The sequence below is a fragment of the Melanerpes formicivorus genome, unplaced genomic scaffold (genome assembly GCF_026170545.1).
Source record: "Melanerpes formicivorus ecotype bairdi unplaced genomic scaffold, bMelFor1.0.p_v2 SCAF_14, whole genome shotgun sequence".
Classification (NCBI taxonomy): Eukaryota; Metazoa; Chordata; class Aves; order Piciformes; family Picidae; genus Melanerpes; species Melanerpes formicivorus.
The window spans coordinates 11,810,342-11,826,174 of NW_027142366.1; the positions used below are offsets into that span (position 1 = coordinate 11,810,342).

Consider the following 15,833-nt stretch of genomic DNA (forward strand, 5'->3'; position numbering starts at 1 on the left):
GAACATTTCTTCTTGCATCTCTTCTCTTTACCTTGAAGATGGACTGATGTTCAGCACTCCCCTCCCTTCTTTTAACTTGGCTTGAATTTGGCCACTGCAGGGGTGCTTGTTCCAGCACAGGATGGGGCCAGAGCCCTTGGTGGGGGAGAGAAGGAAGATGTGCAGCACCCCTTGTGCTGGGTTAGGCATGAGGGACACCACATCCTTGTCCTGGCACCTTTCCTGTCCTGCCCTTGCAGTTAGGAAGCCATTGTGGAGGCAGCTACAGCTACTTGTTCTTGATTTGGAGTGCTTTGAGAAGACAGAGACTTGAAGACCTTTTTCTCTTCCCTAGACAAACCATTCTGTGATGGTAACCAGCAGGTCTCAGCTGTTTGGGTTTGACATTTCATACTCAGGGTGCTTTTGAGCTTGCTTAGTAGAAGCTGCAAAGCTTCTTTACCTCCAGTGCATTTCTTCATGAGGAGCCATGGGATGGTAACTGACAAGGTACTGCCACTCTGGGGGTGCCAGGATGGGCTGGGGCTGGAAAAGGAGACAGAGGGGGTAAGGTTCAGGTATTCCTTAACTTACCCTTCTCAGTCCTGCTGGTTCTATGAGGCTGTGTGCAGACACTTCCAAACAAAGCAACCACCTTAGAAAATCCCTTCAGTTTCTTGCAGGCATCTCCTGGGGGGTCACTCCTAGCTAGAAGGCATTAAAGTGCTGCATTACAAGTTGCTGAGCACAACCTTCACAGCTCACTGGCACTGCAGATGCTCAGCTCTGTGTAAACAAGCTTGATTTTGGTTGGGGTTTTTGGTGCATGTCCAGGATTTGAGCAGCAAAAGTTGAGTTGCAACTTCTGAGTAGTCTGGGGGAGTAAGCTGAGTGTAGGCTGTTCCTGGCTTGTTTTGCTGTGCACCAAATGTTGTCAGCTGGAATTGTTTGCCTTTGAAGGTGTTTTTGTAGTGTCTGCCAGATCAGGAAAGTCAGAGCTAATACCTTGTGTGTGTGCTCGATGTCAGAAATGGATGGGGTGTGGAGCTTCAGCTGAGGATAGTCCTGAGCAGAGGCTCCCATTTCTGTCCAGCAGGAAAATGTTAGTCAGAGGAGGTTTGTGTGTGAGAGGATGAAGCTCTGAGTGCCTGGGAGTGTGAATCACCACTTGCTGTTTGTGTGTTGGCTCCTTGCAAACCCTGCATCTCCTCTGAAGCAGAGGCAGAGGATGTCCCTCAGTATCAGTTTCTTTTTCTCTCTTCTCTTGTTATGCAAATTAGGTTTCGTTTCCCTTCTGCCCCCGGCCTGGAGTCGTGGCCTCTCTCCCTGTCCCTCTCTCCACACACAGCCCAGGCTGTTGGCCATCTCTGTGCTTTGGGTTTGAAGCTGATCTCCTGTTCCTGGGGTGATGTTTGTGTAACCAACACTTTGGGTTCCTAGGGCAGCATTAATGCTGTTGATGCTCTCCTTGGTGAGTGCAGGCACCTCAAGTCTTGCAATTTTGGTTAAATGCCTCCCTAAAATAGCATGAAAGTTGAGCTCTTGGGGGTTGTTGGCATTGCTCAGGTACTGCAGGGTTTGTCCTTCTGAAAACATCCAGAAGCAGGTTCTGGGCTGTGTTCAGCTGAAGGTGTGACTCCCAGCTCTGGGCCAGGATGCTCTGTGGATCTCTCCTCCAAGCCCATGGAGCTGCCAGGCACTGTTTGTGCTATTGGGGTCCTTTCCTCACTCCCTGTTGCACTCTTCTGCACCAAGATCCTTGTTTCTCACCTTGTGGTTACCAAGTGAAGCTTAACTGTTTGCTTGGCTTCTCTCAAGCTCCCACCAGCCTGGTCACTGGAGGAATGGAATGGAATGGAATAGTATAGAATAGAATTAACCAGGTTGGAAAAGACCTCTAAGATTGTCCAGTCCAACCTACCACCCAACACCATCTGATCAACTCAACCATGGCACCAAGCACCCCATCCAGTCTCTTCCTAAACACCTCCAGGGATGGTGACTCCACCACCTCCCTGGGCAGCACATTCCCATGGCCAATCTCTCTTTCTATGAAGAACTTCTTCCTAACATCCAGCCTAAACCTCCCCTGGCACAGCTTGAGACTGTGTCCTCTTGTTCTGGCGCTGCTTGCCTGGGAGGAGAGACCAACCTCTACCTGCCTACAACCTCCCTTCAGGGAGTTGTAGACAGCAAGAAGGTCTCCCCTGAGCCTCCTCTTCTCCAGGCTAAGCAACCCCAGCTCCCTCAACCTCTCCTCACAGGGCTGTGCTCCAGACCCCTCCCCAGCTTTGTTGCCCTTCTCTGGACACCTTCCAGCAACTCAAGATCTTTCCTAAACTGAGGGGCCCAGAACTGGACACAGGACTCAAGGAGCTGTGGGTGATCCCCACTCCATGTGCTCATGGAGGCAGGGGCTTTGCCAAGATTCTCTTTTATTGTAGGATGAATAATGTTGATGTTGGTTACAAATGAATTACCAATTGACCAGAACTGGTGTGGTACTCAGCAGTCTGTCCCTGGTAACTTTGGTGTAAGCTTTCTTGCTTTGCTTCTGCCTGTTTGCTCCTAGATCATCAAGGTCATGCATCCCAGACTTGAGCAGCTTATTTATGGAGACAGCAGTGGTAGTGCTTGGGTAAATGAAAAGGAGAAGTTCTGGGCTTCTGCAGCAGCAGGACTTCAGGTGGCTCTGGGGGGTTTGTGTCTTGTTGCTGCTGTCTAGAAGGAGAGGGCTCAGATCCTCTGTGCCTCAAGCAGTGTCCTTAATGGGGGTGGCAAGATGTGTGTGGTCTGCTGCCACAGAGCAGCTGGCACTCCCAGGTCACTTCAGTGTCCTGCCTCTATTTAAGGAGGTCTTGGGTTTTACCTGGGTTTAGTTTGCAGTGTGTGTACCCTTTAGCAGATGCTTTGCATGTGCTGATGCAGAGTCTTTGTAAAACCCTCTCTCTCTGGCCAAAAACTGTCCCTTCAGGGGTGCTCCTTGGTGCTCTCTGTGAGAGTGCAGCTCTGCATGGTGTGGAGTGCTGGAGGTGATGTGTGGCAGTGTGCTGAGCTGCTGGACCTTTCTCTGGCACCTTCTGTGCCTGCAGCATCAGAAGCAGCAAAACCGTTCCTGGCTTAGTATCTTTATGCTTCCCCCTCCTCTCCCCCCCCTACTTCTGCTCAGTGCAGTAATAATGCCAAGTTTATAATAATGCCCTTGGACTTTTCCTTCTTCCCTTTAGATCTGAACCACAGTGGTCTAGGATCCCATTATGAAAATTCTCACTGGGGACCAGTCTCTTCGAACAGCGACTCCAGCACAAACTGGGATAAAGTTATTGTAGACGGCTCTGACAAAGAAGCATGGCCATCAATCACTGGCAGTGACCCAGAGCTGACATCAGAATGTATGGACACTGACTCTGCCTCTAGCTCTGGGTCAGAGAGGAACCTGGTGATCATGGCTTCAGGGAGCGCAGGTGGTGACGGCGAAGGCATTCGGAACGGCGTCGGACACGGTTCTCAGAACAAGTTTGTGGTTGGTAGCAACAGCAATAATGTGGGCAATGGAAGTATCAATGGGCCCTGGGGGTTGTCCCATGGAACCATAATAAGCACATGTCAAGTTTCTGTGGATGCTCCTGACAGCAAATCTGAAAGTAGCAACAATAGAATGAATGCTTGGGGCACCATAAACTCTTCATCAAATGGAGGGTTAAATCCAAGCACTTTGAATTCAAATGGCAACCATGGTGCCTGGCCTGTAGTGGAGAACAATGGACATGCCCTGAAAGGGTCTGTAGGGAGTGGTAATCCTGGCACAAGTATTCAGTGCAGTACCATAGGTCAGATCTCTACCAGTCAGAGTATTAGCTCCAAGGTGGGTGGCTCAGCCCATGGTTCCTGGGGAAGCCTTCAGGAAAGCTGCGATGCTGAAGTCAATGGTACAAGGAAGGTTTCATTCAGTGGGCAACCTCAAAACCTTAACACTGAAATGAATGGACCAAATAACACTAACTTTATGACCTCTAGTTTACCAAACTCTGCTGGTTCAGTGCAGATGAACGAGCTGCCCAGTAACGCAGGGCACGGGGCCTGGCGCTTGAGCACAATGAACCACCCTCAGATCCAGGCCTCCCCGGTTCCAAACGGCACTTCCATGGCTCACCTGAGCAACGGGGAGGCCAAGACTGGCGGCTCTTACGGTACTTCCTGGGGTGCCTACGGTTCTAGTTACTCTGGAGACAAATGTCCAGGCCCCAACAGCCAAGCTAATGGTGACACTGTGAATGCAACTCTAATGCAGCCGGGCGGCGGCGGGCCTGGCAGCACTAACTTTCAGCTCAACGGGAGTAAAGCAGGAGGGGTGTGGGAGGCAGGGCCAGGCGGCTCCCAGAACGTGCCCTGGGGAAGTGGAAACGGCGGAGGCGCCGGCGGGAGTCGAAGAGGGTGGGGAGGCCCTGCCCAGACCGGCGGCGGCGCCGTTGCCAACGGGGAGTGGAGCAAAGCGCCCAGCGGTCAGCACTCCGGCGAGAGCGCCGGCGGCAGGAAGTTTACAAACGGCTGGAAGGCTGCTGAGGAGGACGAGCTCAGCGGCCAGGGCCCCGCCGCTCCTCAGCTGCCGGAGCAGGGCAGCGCCTGGGCCAAGGCCGGCGCAGGGGACGGCGAGGGTAGTTCAGAGAGCACTGGATGCCACGAGGAGAGAGGCGGCGCGGAGGGGCAGAGCCGCGAGAGGAGGAAGGTCGACCAGCACGCGCTGCTCCAAAGCATAGTGACCAGAACTGACCTAGACCCACGTGTCCTCTCCAACTCGGGCTGGGGACAGACTCCGATCAAACAGAACACTGCCTGGGACACCGAGATGTCACCGAGGGGGGAGCGAAAAACTGACAATGGGACAGAGGCCTGGGGAGGCTCTGTGACACAGACTTCCAGCTCAGGGGGATGTGTGGATAGACCTAGCCCTAATAATAATGATACCTCATCTGTGTCAGGGTGGGGAGAGCCAAAGGCTGCCACAAGGTGGGGAGACTCCAAAGGGTCAAACAGCCAAGGGGGGTGGGAAGAAGATTCTGCTGCTACAGTAATGGTCAAGAGCAATCAATCGTGGGGAAGTGGCAAAGAGGAAAAGTCATCTTGGAATGACTCCCAGAAGATCAAACAGGGATGGGTAGACGGGCAGAAGGCCAGCCAGGGTTGGGCAGTTTCTGCCGGCGATAGCTGGGGTGAGAATTCGAGAAGCAACCATTGGGGTGAGTCGAAGAAATCCAGTTCAGGAGGTAGTGACAGTGACAGATCAGTGTCTGGTTGGAACGAGCCAGGTAAATCAAGTTCTGCTCCTTGGGGAGGGAATAACACAAACCCAAACAGCTCTGCAGCGTGGGATGAGCCCGCAAAGCCTAATCAGAGCCAGGGCTGGGGAGAGCCTCCTAAAGCCAACCAGCCTCAAGTCTGGGGGGATTCATCAAAGCAAATCAACTCTCCAGAATGGAACAAACAAGATGCTGGCTCTTGGGGGGCCCCCTCTGCCACGACCAAACCCCCGGGGTCGGGCTGGCTGGGCGGGCCAATGCCAGCAGCAGCGAAGGAGGAGGAACCCACAGGCTGGGAGGAGCCGTCCCCGGAGTCCATCCGCCGCAAGATGGAAATTGATGATGGAACTTCTGCTTGGGGTGACCCAAGCAAATACAACTACAAAAATGTGAATATGTGGAATAAAAATGTCCCAAACAGTAGCAGCAGTTCAGACCAGCAAGCACAGGTACATCAGCAGCTACTGTCTTCAAGTGCCATGTCTAGCAAGGAGAGCGGTTCGGGTTCTGGTAAGGCTTGGTTTTACGCACCTCTGCTTTCTCTTCTTTGTTCTTGCTTCAGTGGAGAGGATTGTAGCTGCAGGGTGGTGAGGGGAAAGTGCCAGTGAAGTGCTGTTTATATTTCTCAGCAGCAGCAATAGTGCTCATAGCCATTTTTATCCCAAGTGGAAGTGCTGTTGTAGTTTGAACAGCTCCAGTAATAACAACTGGACAGCTCAGCTGGAGCTCCGGGCTGTGGGGAGAGGGGAGGGCCTCAAATAGAACCTGAGGAGCAAAAGTGGGGGTTTCCATTTGATTCTAAACCAAAGAGCTGCCTCTAAATGAGAGAGAATGAAGGGGGGGTGGTTGTAGGTGGGTTCCAGATCAGCCTTTCTGCTCTTGCAGTTGTGGGAGCAGTGAATGGTGAGCCTGCAGCTGAGTCTGTGTGGTGGCCTGGAGGAGCTTTGTGCTCTCTTTTCCACATGTGAAGGGGAGCAGCTTAAATACAATGAGCAGCTCTTAGGAACTTAATACCTTAGACATTTCTCTTACCAAAATGCCAGCCCTTCCATGTGCCATTTGGATTCTTGCAATTACTTTTGTTACTGGAAGGGCTCCCAGCTGTCACAGTTCACACAGCAGATCAGTGCCCATTCCTGTGCCCTTTGTTGTGTGTTAGGATGTAGAAAAGGCAAAGCACCTGAGTCTCTCTAGACAGCTTGTTGGAATCCTGTTTAAAAACATGCCAGTAACTCATGCTGCTTTCAAAAGGTTGGGGAGAGCCTTCTACTCCAGCCACCACTGTAGATAATGGAACTTCAGCGTGGGGGAAACCCATGGATACTGGTACTAGCTGGGGAGAACCCATCAGCGATGCAGCGGGCACCTCTGGCTGGGGAAATGCTTCTCTTGGTCAACAGGCTTCAAATAAACCTGGTGAGTGCTTCCTGCATCATCTTTGACTAAGTGAGGATGGGGAAGTGAGGAGCTTGACATGATTGAGGGCTTTTTGTCTTGCACATGAAACCAACTTTGTGTTAAGGGCAGTTGGGTGCTACTGGAGTGTTAATGTGCCGGGTTGCTTTTTTTTTTCACTGCCCAGGGCCTAAATCTATGCAAGATAGTTGGTGTGGAGATGATATGCCATTGGCAGGCAATCGTCAGACCAGCTGGGAGGAAGAGGAGGATGTGGAGATTGGAATGTGGAACAGCAGTTCTTCACAAGAAGCAAACCCATCTTTGAACTGGCCACCATACATGAAAAAAATGCCCACAAAGGTAATCACAGAGTCACAGAATGGGTTGGGTTGGAAGGGACCTCAAGGGTCATCCAGTTCCAACCCTCTGCCATGGGCAGGGACACCTCCCACTCATCCAGGCTGCTCAAGGCCCCGTCCAGCCTGGCCTTGAAGGCTTCCAGGCTTGGCCCCCCCCCCACACTTCTCTGGATGACCTGTTCCAGTGTCTAGCCACCCTTGTGGGGAAGAGTTTCTCTCTAATGTCTGACCTAACTGGAGCTTCTTCCAGTTTGAAGCTATTCCCCCTCATCCTGTCACTCCAGGCCTCTGCCAAAAATCCTCCCCAGCTCTCTTCTAGCCCCCTTCAGGTACTGGAAGGCTGCTCTGAGGTCTCCCTGGAGCCTTCTCTTGTCCAGGCTGAATGACCCCAACTCCCTCCACCTGTTCTCATAGCAGAGGTGCTCCAGCCTCTTATTATCTTTGTGGGCACTCTCTGGATTTGTTCCCACAGTTCCATGTCCTCCTTGTGTTGGGGTGAAGACTGAGTGAAGCCTTCTGCACCACTCTCATTTCTGGAAGCTAGGTCAGAGCAGATTGCTGCACTCAGTGAAGCTCCACCAGTCTTTGGCCTTCATCCACAGCCCTTTGTGGTGTGCTGGAAGCAGCAGGTAGTGAACATCTGAGTCTCACAGGGATCTCTTTCTGTTTTGAAGGGAATGATGAAAGGTGGAAACAAGCATGATGAAACATGGATCAATCCATTCCTTAAGCAATTCACCAATCTCAGTTTCTCAGTAAGTATTTGCCTCAGCCTTGGCCTTTACTGCCTGCACCCAGTGCTGCTTTCCATGCAGAGCCTGAAAGGCTTCATTGCCTAGAGGTCACTCTCACTGTCCCTTGTCTCTTTACCCTCTGTCACCCATCCATCCCTCTTATTTGCATCCTCATTACAAAGAGCCTCAGTTATTGATCAAAAGTGGGGCTGGAGACACTGCCCAGGAGCTCATAGAATCCTTGAATGGTTTGGGTTGGAAGGGACCTGAAACATCATCCAGTTCCAGCCCCTGCCATGGGCAGGGACATCTCCCCTGGAGCAGGTTACTCAAGGCCTCATCTAACCTGGCTTGAACACCTCCAGGGAGGGGGCATCCACAGCCTCCCTGGGCAGCCTGTCCCAGTGTTCATCCAGCAGCCTGGTGGTTTACCTAACACTTCATAGGGATTTTGGTGGATCCCTGTTTGCAGCTGGGTAGCAACTAAAGGGAGAAAATGCTTTCAAATAGCATCTAGTTAGTTTCAAGAACTTACTTTATTTTTCCTTGCAGGTTTGCACTGAAATAGGGTGTAGGAATCTTTGTTTAAGCTTACATTATTGCTAAATAATTGTCATTGCTTCTATTACTGCAGAGAGAATCACCAGAAGAAACCATACAGAGCAATAAGATGGACATGTCTGGAGGTAAGAAGAGGAGAACCTAGCTGGGGGGGGGTTATTGGTTTCCTTTTCAGTCTCTCTTTTAGTTTATACACTGCATGTTGCCTTTAAAAAAACATATATAATGTCTGCAGAGCTGCCTATAAATGGTTAAACAATTCCCCTAAAAACCAGGAGTGGTAAAAAGGGAATAGAGTGGGGAAAAAAAAACCAACTGTGGCTGTGAGCTGCTGCACAGCTGCCTCACCTGGCTGCTGCAGTCACATCATCTGTAGGTCAAGCTGAGCTGAGCTGCATTAACCTGACCAGAAAGGATGTCTTCAGGCTGTGGTGGGTTTGTTTCATGTAGTATAAACATCTCAGTTACCTTCTGGACACCTGCACAAAAGAGCACATGGCTCAGCCTGGGAAACACACTTTTAGTTCCAAGAGCTCACTTAATACTGAACAGTTGTGTTAGAGATGTGTAAACCTGGGTGCAAAATGATCTGTGAGCAGGTTTGGGTTGGTTTGGGTCCTCTGTGACTGTCAGGATTCCTCTAGCAAATCAAACCCAGTAGAATTCTTTCATAGATTAGTAACAGTATCTCCTGATAACAGACTACTGAGTTCAAAGGAATCATAGCAATGGAGTTTTTCATGTAGTTGCACTCTTTGTTCCAGTTTCAAATGGGGTGTTTGCACTCTATTCCAGTTTAAAAGTGAGGCTGGAAAAGATCTCAAAGATCAGCAAGTCCAACCTTTATCTCAGCACTGCCAGGTCACCACCAAACCATGGCCCTCAGCACCACAGCTCCAGGGATGGGGACTCCACCAGTACCCTGGGCAGCCTGGGGCCAGGCCCTGACAACCCTTTTGGGGGAGAAATTTTTCCCAATATGCAGCCTAAAACCTCAAGACTGAGAGGAGATCTCATCAATGTGTATAAATACCTGAGGAGTGGGTGTCAAGTGGTGGGGCTCAAACTCTTTTTGGTGGTGCACACTAATAAGACAAGAAACAACAGGTTCAAGCTTGAACATAGAAGGTTTCACCTCAACGTGAGGAGAAACTTCTTTACAGAGAGGGTGACAGAGCCCTGGAACAGGCTGCCCAGGGAGGCTGTGGAGTCTTCTCTGGAGACTTTCAAACCCCACCTGGATGCATTCCTGTGCAGACTACCCTAAGCGATCCTTCTTTGGAAGGTGGGGTTGGACCCAATGATCTCTTGAGGTCCCTTCCAGCCTCTAATGTGCTGTGATACTGTAAAGCTCTCCTGGGGCAACTTGAGGCCATTTCCTCTCATCCTGTTGCCTGTTACGTGGGAGAAGAGCCCAGCCCCACCGCAGCCATCAGTTCGTGGTGTCTCCTCTCCCTTCCCGGTGGAGCCCAGAGAGTTCAAAGCTAAAGGGATGGGCTTTTAGTCTCAGGCTTGAGAGCAGGAGCGGTTCAACTCTTGCTGAGCAGAGCCTGGCAGAGGCAGTAAGGCCTGGCTGTGGCCCACCCCTGCTGTCCCCCCCAGGGTTACTGCAGGAGAAGCGGCTGGAGCTGGAGAAGCACGGGCTGGGCGCTGGAGATTACAACCGCGCGGTGGGGAAGGGCCCCGGCTCGCGCCCGCAGGTTCCCAAAGAGTCTTCCATGGAGCGCGGTCCTTACTTCGATAAGGTCAGTCTGGCTCTCGCTGCTGGGCGCCTGTGGGCACGCAGGGGCGATGCAGTTAGGCAGCTGTGTGCTCCTGGGCTGCCTTGCCTGGAGTGCAGAGGACAGCGCTGGGTGGGGGCGTTGGTCAGTGCCTCAGGCAGCTCTGTTCTCTGATAGCTAGCCACTAAACACTTTGGGTAGCCCCTTCGCGGTGCCGACGACTAACCTGATCTCTTTTGTTTTCTGCCTGTCTCCTGCTGGTGCTGGACTGTCCTGTGACTCTTCCCTTCTGCTCCTGGCAATGGTTTCTCCCTTCTGCTTGCTTGCTGGCTGGCCCTTGCGCATCGGTTTGTGTGGCCGAGCAGGATGGCATTGTAGCAGACGAGTCCCAAAACTTGCAGTTTATGTCCAATCAAAACCTGAAGCTTCCCCCTTCAAATAATGCACTACCTAACCAAGCCCTGGGCTCCCTAGCAGGGCTGGGTATGCAAAACTTGAATTCTGTTAGACAGGTAAGGCTGGGGGCACATCCTTGGCATGATACTGACAGCATTCGATGCCTGTTGGTGTCACATCCCGGTCCCTGTGGGGTTGAGGCCTGGTTCGTTCAGATGTGTTGGGGTGGGAAGAGCAGCAGCAGAGGTCTCTTGTCACTGACTGTCCATCTTTTCCCTAGAATGGCAATCCCAGTATGTTTGGTGTTGGTAATATAGCAGCACAGCCCAGGAGCATGCAGCAGCCTCCAGCACAACCTCTTAATTCATCTCAGCCTAATCCACGTGCTCAAGTGCCTCCTCCATTACTGTCCCCTCAGGTAATCGAGTCCATCAGACCTTCTGTGTGTGAGCCACCAGAATGCTGCCTCAGAGAGTGGGGCTTGCTTTGGTGGTGCTGGTTGTTTAAGTCTTTGAAGCCATGCTTGGTTTGGTGAGGATTTCAGAAACTGGACAGCTGTGGGCCAGATGTTCAAGCACTCCACATCTAGTATGAACATTTGAACATCAGGAGTTCCATCTAAACACAAGGAGGAACTTCTTTAGGTTAAGGGTGATGGAGCCCTGGAGCAGGTTGCCCAGAGAGGCAGTGGTGGAGTCTCCCTCTCTGGAGACATTCCAAACCCACCTGGATGTGTTTCTGTGTGACCTTCTCAAGGTGACCCTGCTTTGGCAGGTTGGGGGAGGGGGGGTGTTGGGCTGGATGATCTCCAGCAGTCCCTTCCAAGCCTCCCCTCCATTCTGTGAGGACTAGCTGCAGGTTGCTGTTGGTCACTCCTCCTCTGGCCCCTTTTGCAGGTTCCAGTATCATTACTGAAGTATGCACCAAACAACGGTGGCCTGAGCCCACTTTTTGGCCCACAACAGGTAGCCATGTTGAATCAACTGTCCCAGTTAAACCAGCTTTCTCAGATCTCCCAGTTACAGGTAAGCTAACAAAAGCCTCCTCGCCCTCTGTTGGGTTTGAAAGTCTTGAGTAGAGACTTGTGGCAGCCGTAGCTGTTCCTCCAACACCCACCACCACACACTGTCTCCTAGCGGTTGTTGGCTCAGCAGCAAAAAGCCCAGAGTCGAAGCATGCCTTCTGGTGGTCGTCAGCAGCAGGAGCAGCAGGTAAAGAACCACCTTCCTTTATTCACTTCCTCCTGGGCTGCCTTTCTGCTCACCGGTTGTGTTAAACGCGTCCCGGAGCGGCTGGGAGGGGTTTGACCGCCTTTGAAGGAGTGACTCAGCCTGAGGCTGGCCTGGGGCTGTGCAGAGGTGCACGGAGCCCAGGGCTGTGCTTTGTGACCTTCTGGAGAGGTGGAGAAGCTGCTTTGGTGCCTGTTGATGGTGGGACTGCTCTGTTCTCTTTTCCAAGGGTCGATCTCTTAGTATGCAGCAACAGATGATGCAACAGTCCCGTCAGCTTGATCCAAACCTGTTAATGAAGCAGCAGACTCCACCCTCCCAGCAGCAGTCACTCCATCAGCCCTCCATGAAATCCTTCCTTGAGAATGTCCTGCCCCACGCTACTCCTGAGCTGCAGAAAGGCTCTTCGCCAATAAATGCGTTCAGCAGCTTCCCTATAGGTAGGTTCTCTGTCCTCACAGCCTGCTGTGGCACAGCCTTGCTCTCCTTGGGGCCTGTCTCTGGGAAACAAGCAGCTGGAGAGTCCTCTTAGCACCTGGGGGGTTGGTGGCAGTGCTGGTTCCTTGTGGGGTGACCTGGTTACCTTTGTTGACCAAAGAATGTTTTTCACAAGGGCTTCTTTCACTGTTGAGGAGGGGAGGTTGAGACTGGAGATTAGGAAGAAATTCTTCAGAGTGAGGGTGGGGAGACACTGGAACAGGTTGCCCAGGGAGGACATGGATGCTCCCTCCCTGGAGGTGTTCAAGGCCAGGTTGGATGAGGCCTTGAGCAACCTGGGCCGGTGGGAGGTGTCCCTGCCCATGGCAAGGGGTTGGAGCTAGATGATCTTTTAAGATCCTTTCCAACCCCAGCCAGTCTGTGATTCTATGAATCCTTCTGTCTCCTTTTTGTCCTCTGGGTCCCAAGGGTGATCCAAAGTCCTTCTGCAGTTTGTATTCCCTAGAGCTGAAGGACTTTTAGAAGCAGAGTGCGCTGCTGTGGCCTCATTTCATTAGATTGTCAGATCCTTGTCAGTGACTCTGCAGTCACACAGGCAGAACAGACCCTGCATCTCCCCTCTGCTGGTGTCCAGGAGAGGAAGCTTTTAGCTCTGCATTTTTAAAGGTTGCTTATCTCATTCAGGCAAAAAGTCTGCACACTTCTGAGCACAAACATCTCCTCTTTCTTTCTCCCTACCTTTCCAGGCTTCTGTCCAATTTCTACTTCAGAAATTCCAGGCTTGTATATTTTCTCCTTACTTTAGGTCCCTTTTTAATGCTGTCCTGTACTTAGTACAGCCATGCACCATTTGCTTCCTGTTCCTTATCCTATTCTACTCCTCTTTGGTTTGCTTTTCTCCTCCATTGATCTGATTCTTTCTGCTGGGCTGACTCCCTTTGCACTCTCATTACCCTTTGTAGAAAGGTTTGTTTAACACAGACTGCTGCTGCCTTCCCCCTGCTTAGGGAGGATGCTGTGGAGCCAGTGGGTGGCTGCAGGCCCTGCTGCTGCACTGCGTGTGGCACCCTGCAGTTCTGCTTCTGGCCACTTCCTGCAGGCTGCTGCTTAACATTTGCTGCTGCTGCTGCTGCTGACTGGCATCAAGAGCTAGCTCCTGCTTTCATTCAGAGGGCAAGGCAGAAAACTGGAGTTTGTTTGGCTGTTGGGGATCCTATGTTAGGACTGAAGGAAGGGATATTTGTCACCAAACTTCCTGATGAGCACTTGCAGCCTGCCCACCCTGGGTTCTCCTGTGTTGCACTTCTGCAGTTGCACTGTTGTGTGCCACTGTTCAGTAGCTGCTTTCTCACCTTAATCATTGCCACGTTTCAGGAACCTGCAGTTTGTGTAGGGTTGCTTTGAGGTCCCTCAGGAACCTGCTACAGTGTGCCTCAGGCTTCTTTGGGATCCCTCTGGAGTAGTGCTGTAGTGATCTGAGCAAGTGGAGCCACACTCAGCCCACAGATAAGAGCTTAAGGGTAGAAACAGGAGATTTCTGGAGCTTCTTCACCCTTGAGTGACACACAGAGTCCAGAGGAGTGTTAGTAGCATCCTCCAAGTGCAGAGTGTAGTGGCCTAGGAGTGAGGAGAAGCTGAACTTCCCCAGCTGTCTTCTGGAAGATCTCAGAGCTTTGTTGTTCTCTCCACATTCTAACAACAGACCAGGAGACCTAGCAACAGAAGCAGGAGGTCCTGTTGACACGCTGGGGAGCTGAGCCTGTGGAGTGTCTATGGGTGTGTGTTCCTCAGAAGCAGAGATTGGGGGTGGGTGGAGGTCTCCAGCCAGCCAATCCTGCAGCCACATCCCTACCTCCTGTATAGAGTTCAGTGTTTCTCATCATAAGAATAGTCTTCTTCCACCAGACAGTGAGCAGGGGAAAACCTTCCACAGCTGGCTGTGAAAAATCCCTCCTGGGAGGGCTTTCACTGACAGATTCTGCCCAGGGACTGATGTTCAGCCCCCAGTCCACAGGTTTCAAATGTGGAGCCCTGGACAGAGGCCTGTGCCTGCCAGGGGGCTAGCATTAACCTGGTCAGCTGGCTGGGCCCATCTACCAGCTTGTCATCTTCCTCACTTTCCTTCAGATCTCTGACCTGTGCAGGCTTCTTCAGAGGCAAGGTTGCTGTTGTGCTGATTGCTGTGACAGCAGCAGAGTGCCAGAGAGAGAGGTGTCAGAAGCTGCACTGGGCTGACTTGCCCTGCTTCCTGTGGCAGCTCTTGGTTGTTGTTGTATTTCTCAAAACTCAGCTGTCCTATCCCTGGGCACTTCCTCTGAGGCTTCTCCAGGGGCTGCTTTCCTGGCATCAACCTTTGCTGGTGCCTTTTTGGCAGCTTCTGCAGCTGCTGCAGCTGTGGGCTCAGGAGCTCAGCTCAGCACTCATTTGCAGGGCTGTAAAGGTGTTCCTGGTAGATCTGAGAAGTTCCCTGGGTGGCCCTGGCCCTACATTGAAATCTGGGAGTGGTTTGGTGTCAGAAATGGAGTGAGTGGATCTGAAGGGCTGGAAATGTAACCAGCTCTGTTGTGAATGAAGGGCTCTTACAGCCCTGGAAGGAGAGCAGGTGTGCCAAAGCCCCACGTGTGGGCACGTTGTCCAAGGGCAGAGTAGCTGATCCTCACAGGTACTTGGGTTGGCATCATGTAGATTCTCTGGCAGATAAACTTGCTGGAGTACTACAGCTTGGAAAGGCCAGGGCAGGTTGGGTTTGTTTCCTCTTAGTGAGGCTTTTCTCCAGGGTGAGCAGGCTGAGCAGAGGAGGAGCAGCAGCATGACCTGTGCGGTTCACACCAAGTGCTGCTGCAGCTGTGCTGGTGAGGTCCAGCAGCTGGAGGAGCAGAACTGGGGTGGTGTCTGTAGATACTGACCAGGGTTGGGTACAAACATCCTCCTGCTGAGGAAAGTGTCTGCTGTAGGTGAGCACAGCTCCTGCAAGGCCAGAGCCCCTGCTTTGCACAGATGGGCTCAGCTGTGCTGCTGGCACATCTCCAGCTGCTGGCATTTCCTTCAACCTCCTCAGTGGCTTCTTCCTCTGACACCTTTGTGTGAAGACATCATCTGAGAGCTCTGAGTGCTTTGCATTGCTTAGCTTAGCTGCTCCCTGTAGCAAGCTGACTGTGTTTAGTGCTGGAACCTTTCTCCAAAGCAGGCTTGGAAGCATGAGGCCACCCCAGCAATCTGCTCTGCGCTGTTTGGGAGGACAGCAGCGGTGGCGGTGCTGGGGGTCTGTGTTTCTGAAGCTGTCTCTCTTTCCAGGAATGAACTCAAACTTGAATGTAAACCTGGACATGAGCAGTATTAAAGAGCCACAGTCTAGACTGAGGAAATGGACTACAGTGGACAGCATCTCTGTGAACACCTCGTTAGAGCAAAACTCCAGCAAACATGGTAAGCTCAAGCTGTCCTCAAGACGGTTGGACACTGCACAGCAGATTGGGATACTGCTGAGGGTATTGGGCTTGTTCAGACTGGAGAAAAGGAGGCTGAGGGGAGACCTGGCTCTCTGCAACCCCCTGAAAGAAGGCCATAGCCAGGTGGGGGTCAGGCTCTTCTCCCAAGGAACAAGTGATGGGACAAGAGGAAATGGCCTCAGGGTGCCCCAGGGGAGATTTAAGTTGGACATGAGGAGCAATTTCTTTCCCTTGAGCAGTTTCAAGGCCTGGCCCAGGCTGCCCAGGGCAGT

At 52.0% G+C, this 15,833-nt stretch overlaps 1 protein-coding gene across 8 annotated transcripts in view; it reads left to right on the forward strand.

Annotated features, from left to right (window-relative positions):
* The window catches only part of TNRC6A (trinucleotide repeat containing adaptor 6A), a 57,370-nt gene that overhangs the window by 33,953 nt on the left and 7,584 nt on the right, over positions 1–15,833 (forward strand). For 5 of the 8 annotated variants that reach the window (XM_068147038.1, XM_068147043.1, XM_068147037.1 and 2 more), the window contains 12 exons: positions 3,207–5,786; positions 6,528–6,692; positions 6,859–7,034; positions 7,708–7,788; positions 8,402–8,453; positions 9,931–10,073; positions 10,415–10,561; positions 10,726–10,863; positions 11,342–11,470; positions 11,582–11,656; positions 11,904–12,114; positions 15,407–15,538. In XM_068147038.1, coding sequence (XP_068003139.1) covers positions 3,207–5,786; positions 6,528–6,692; positions 6,859–7,034; positions 7,708–7,788; positions 8,402–8,453; positions 9,931–10,073; positions 10,415–10,561; positions 10,726–10,863; positions 11,342–11,470; positions 11,582–11,656; positions 11,904–12,114; positions 15,407–15,538 — 4,029 coding nt within the window. The remainder of the gene's footprint in view (positions 1–3,206; positions 5,787–6,527; positions 6,693–6,858; positions 7,035–7,707; positions 7,789–8,401; positions 8,454–9,930; positions 10,074–10,414; positions 10,562–10,725; positions 10,864–11,341; positions 11,471–11,581; positions 11,657–11,903; positions 12,115–15,406; positions 15,539–15,833) is intronic. The other 3 variants (XM_068147041.1, XM_068147042.1, XM_068147044.1) reach the window with 1 other exon arrangement.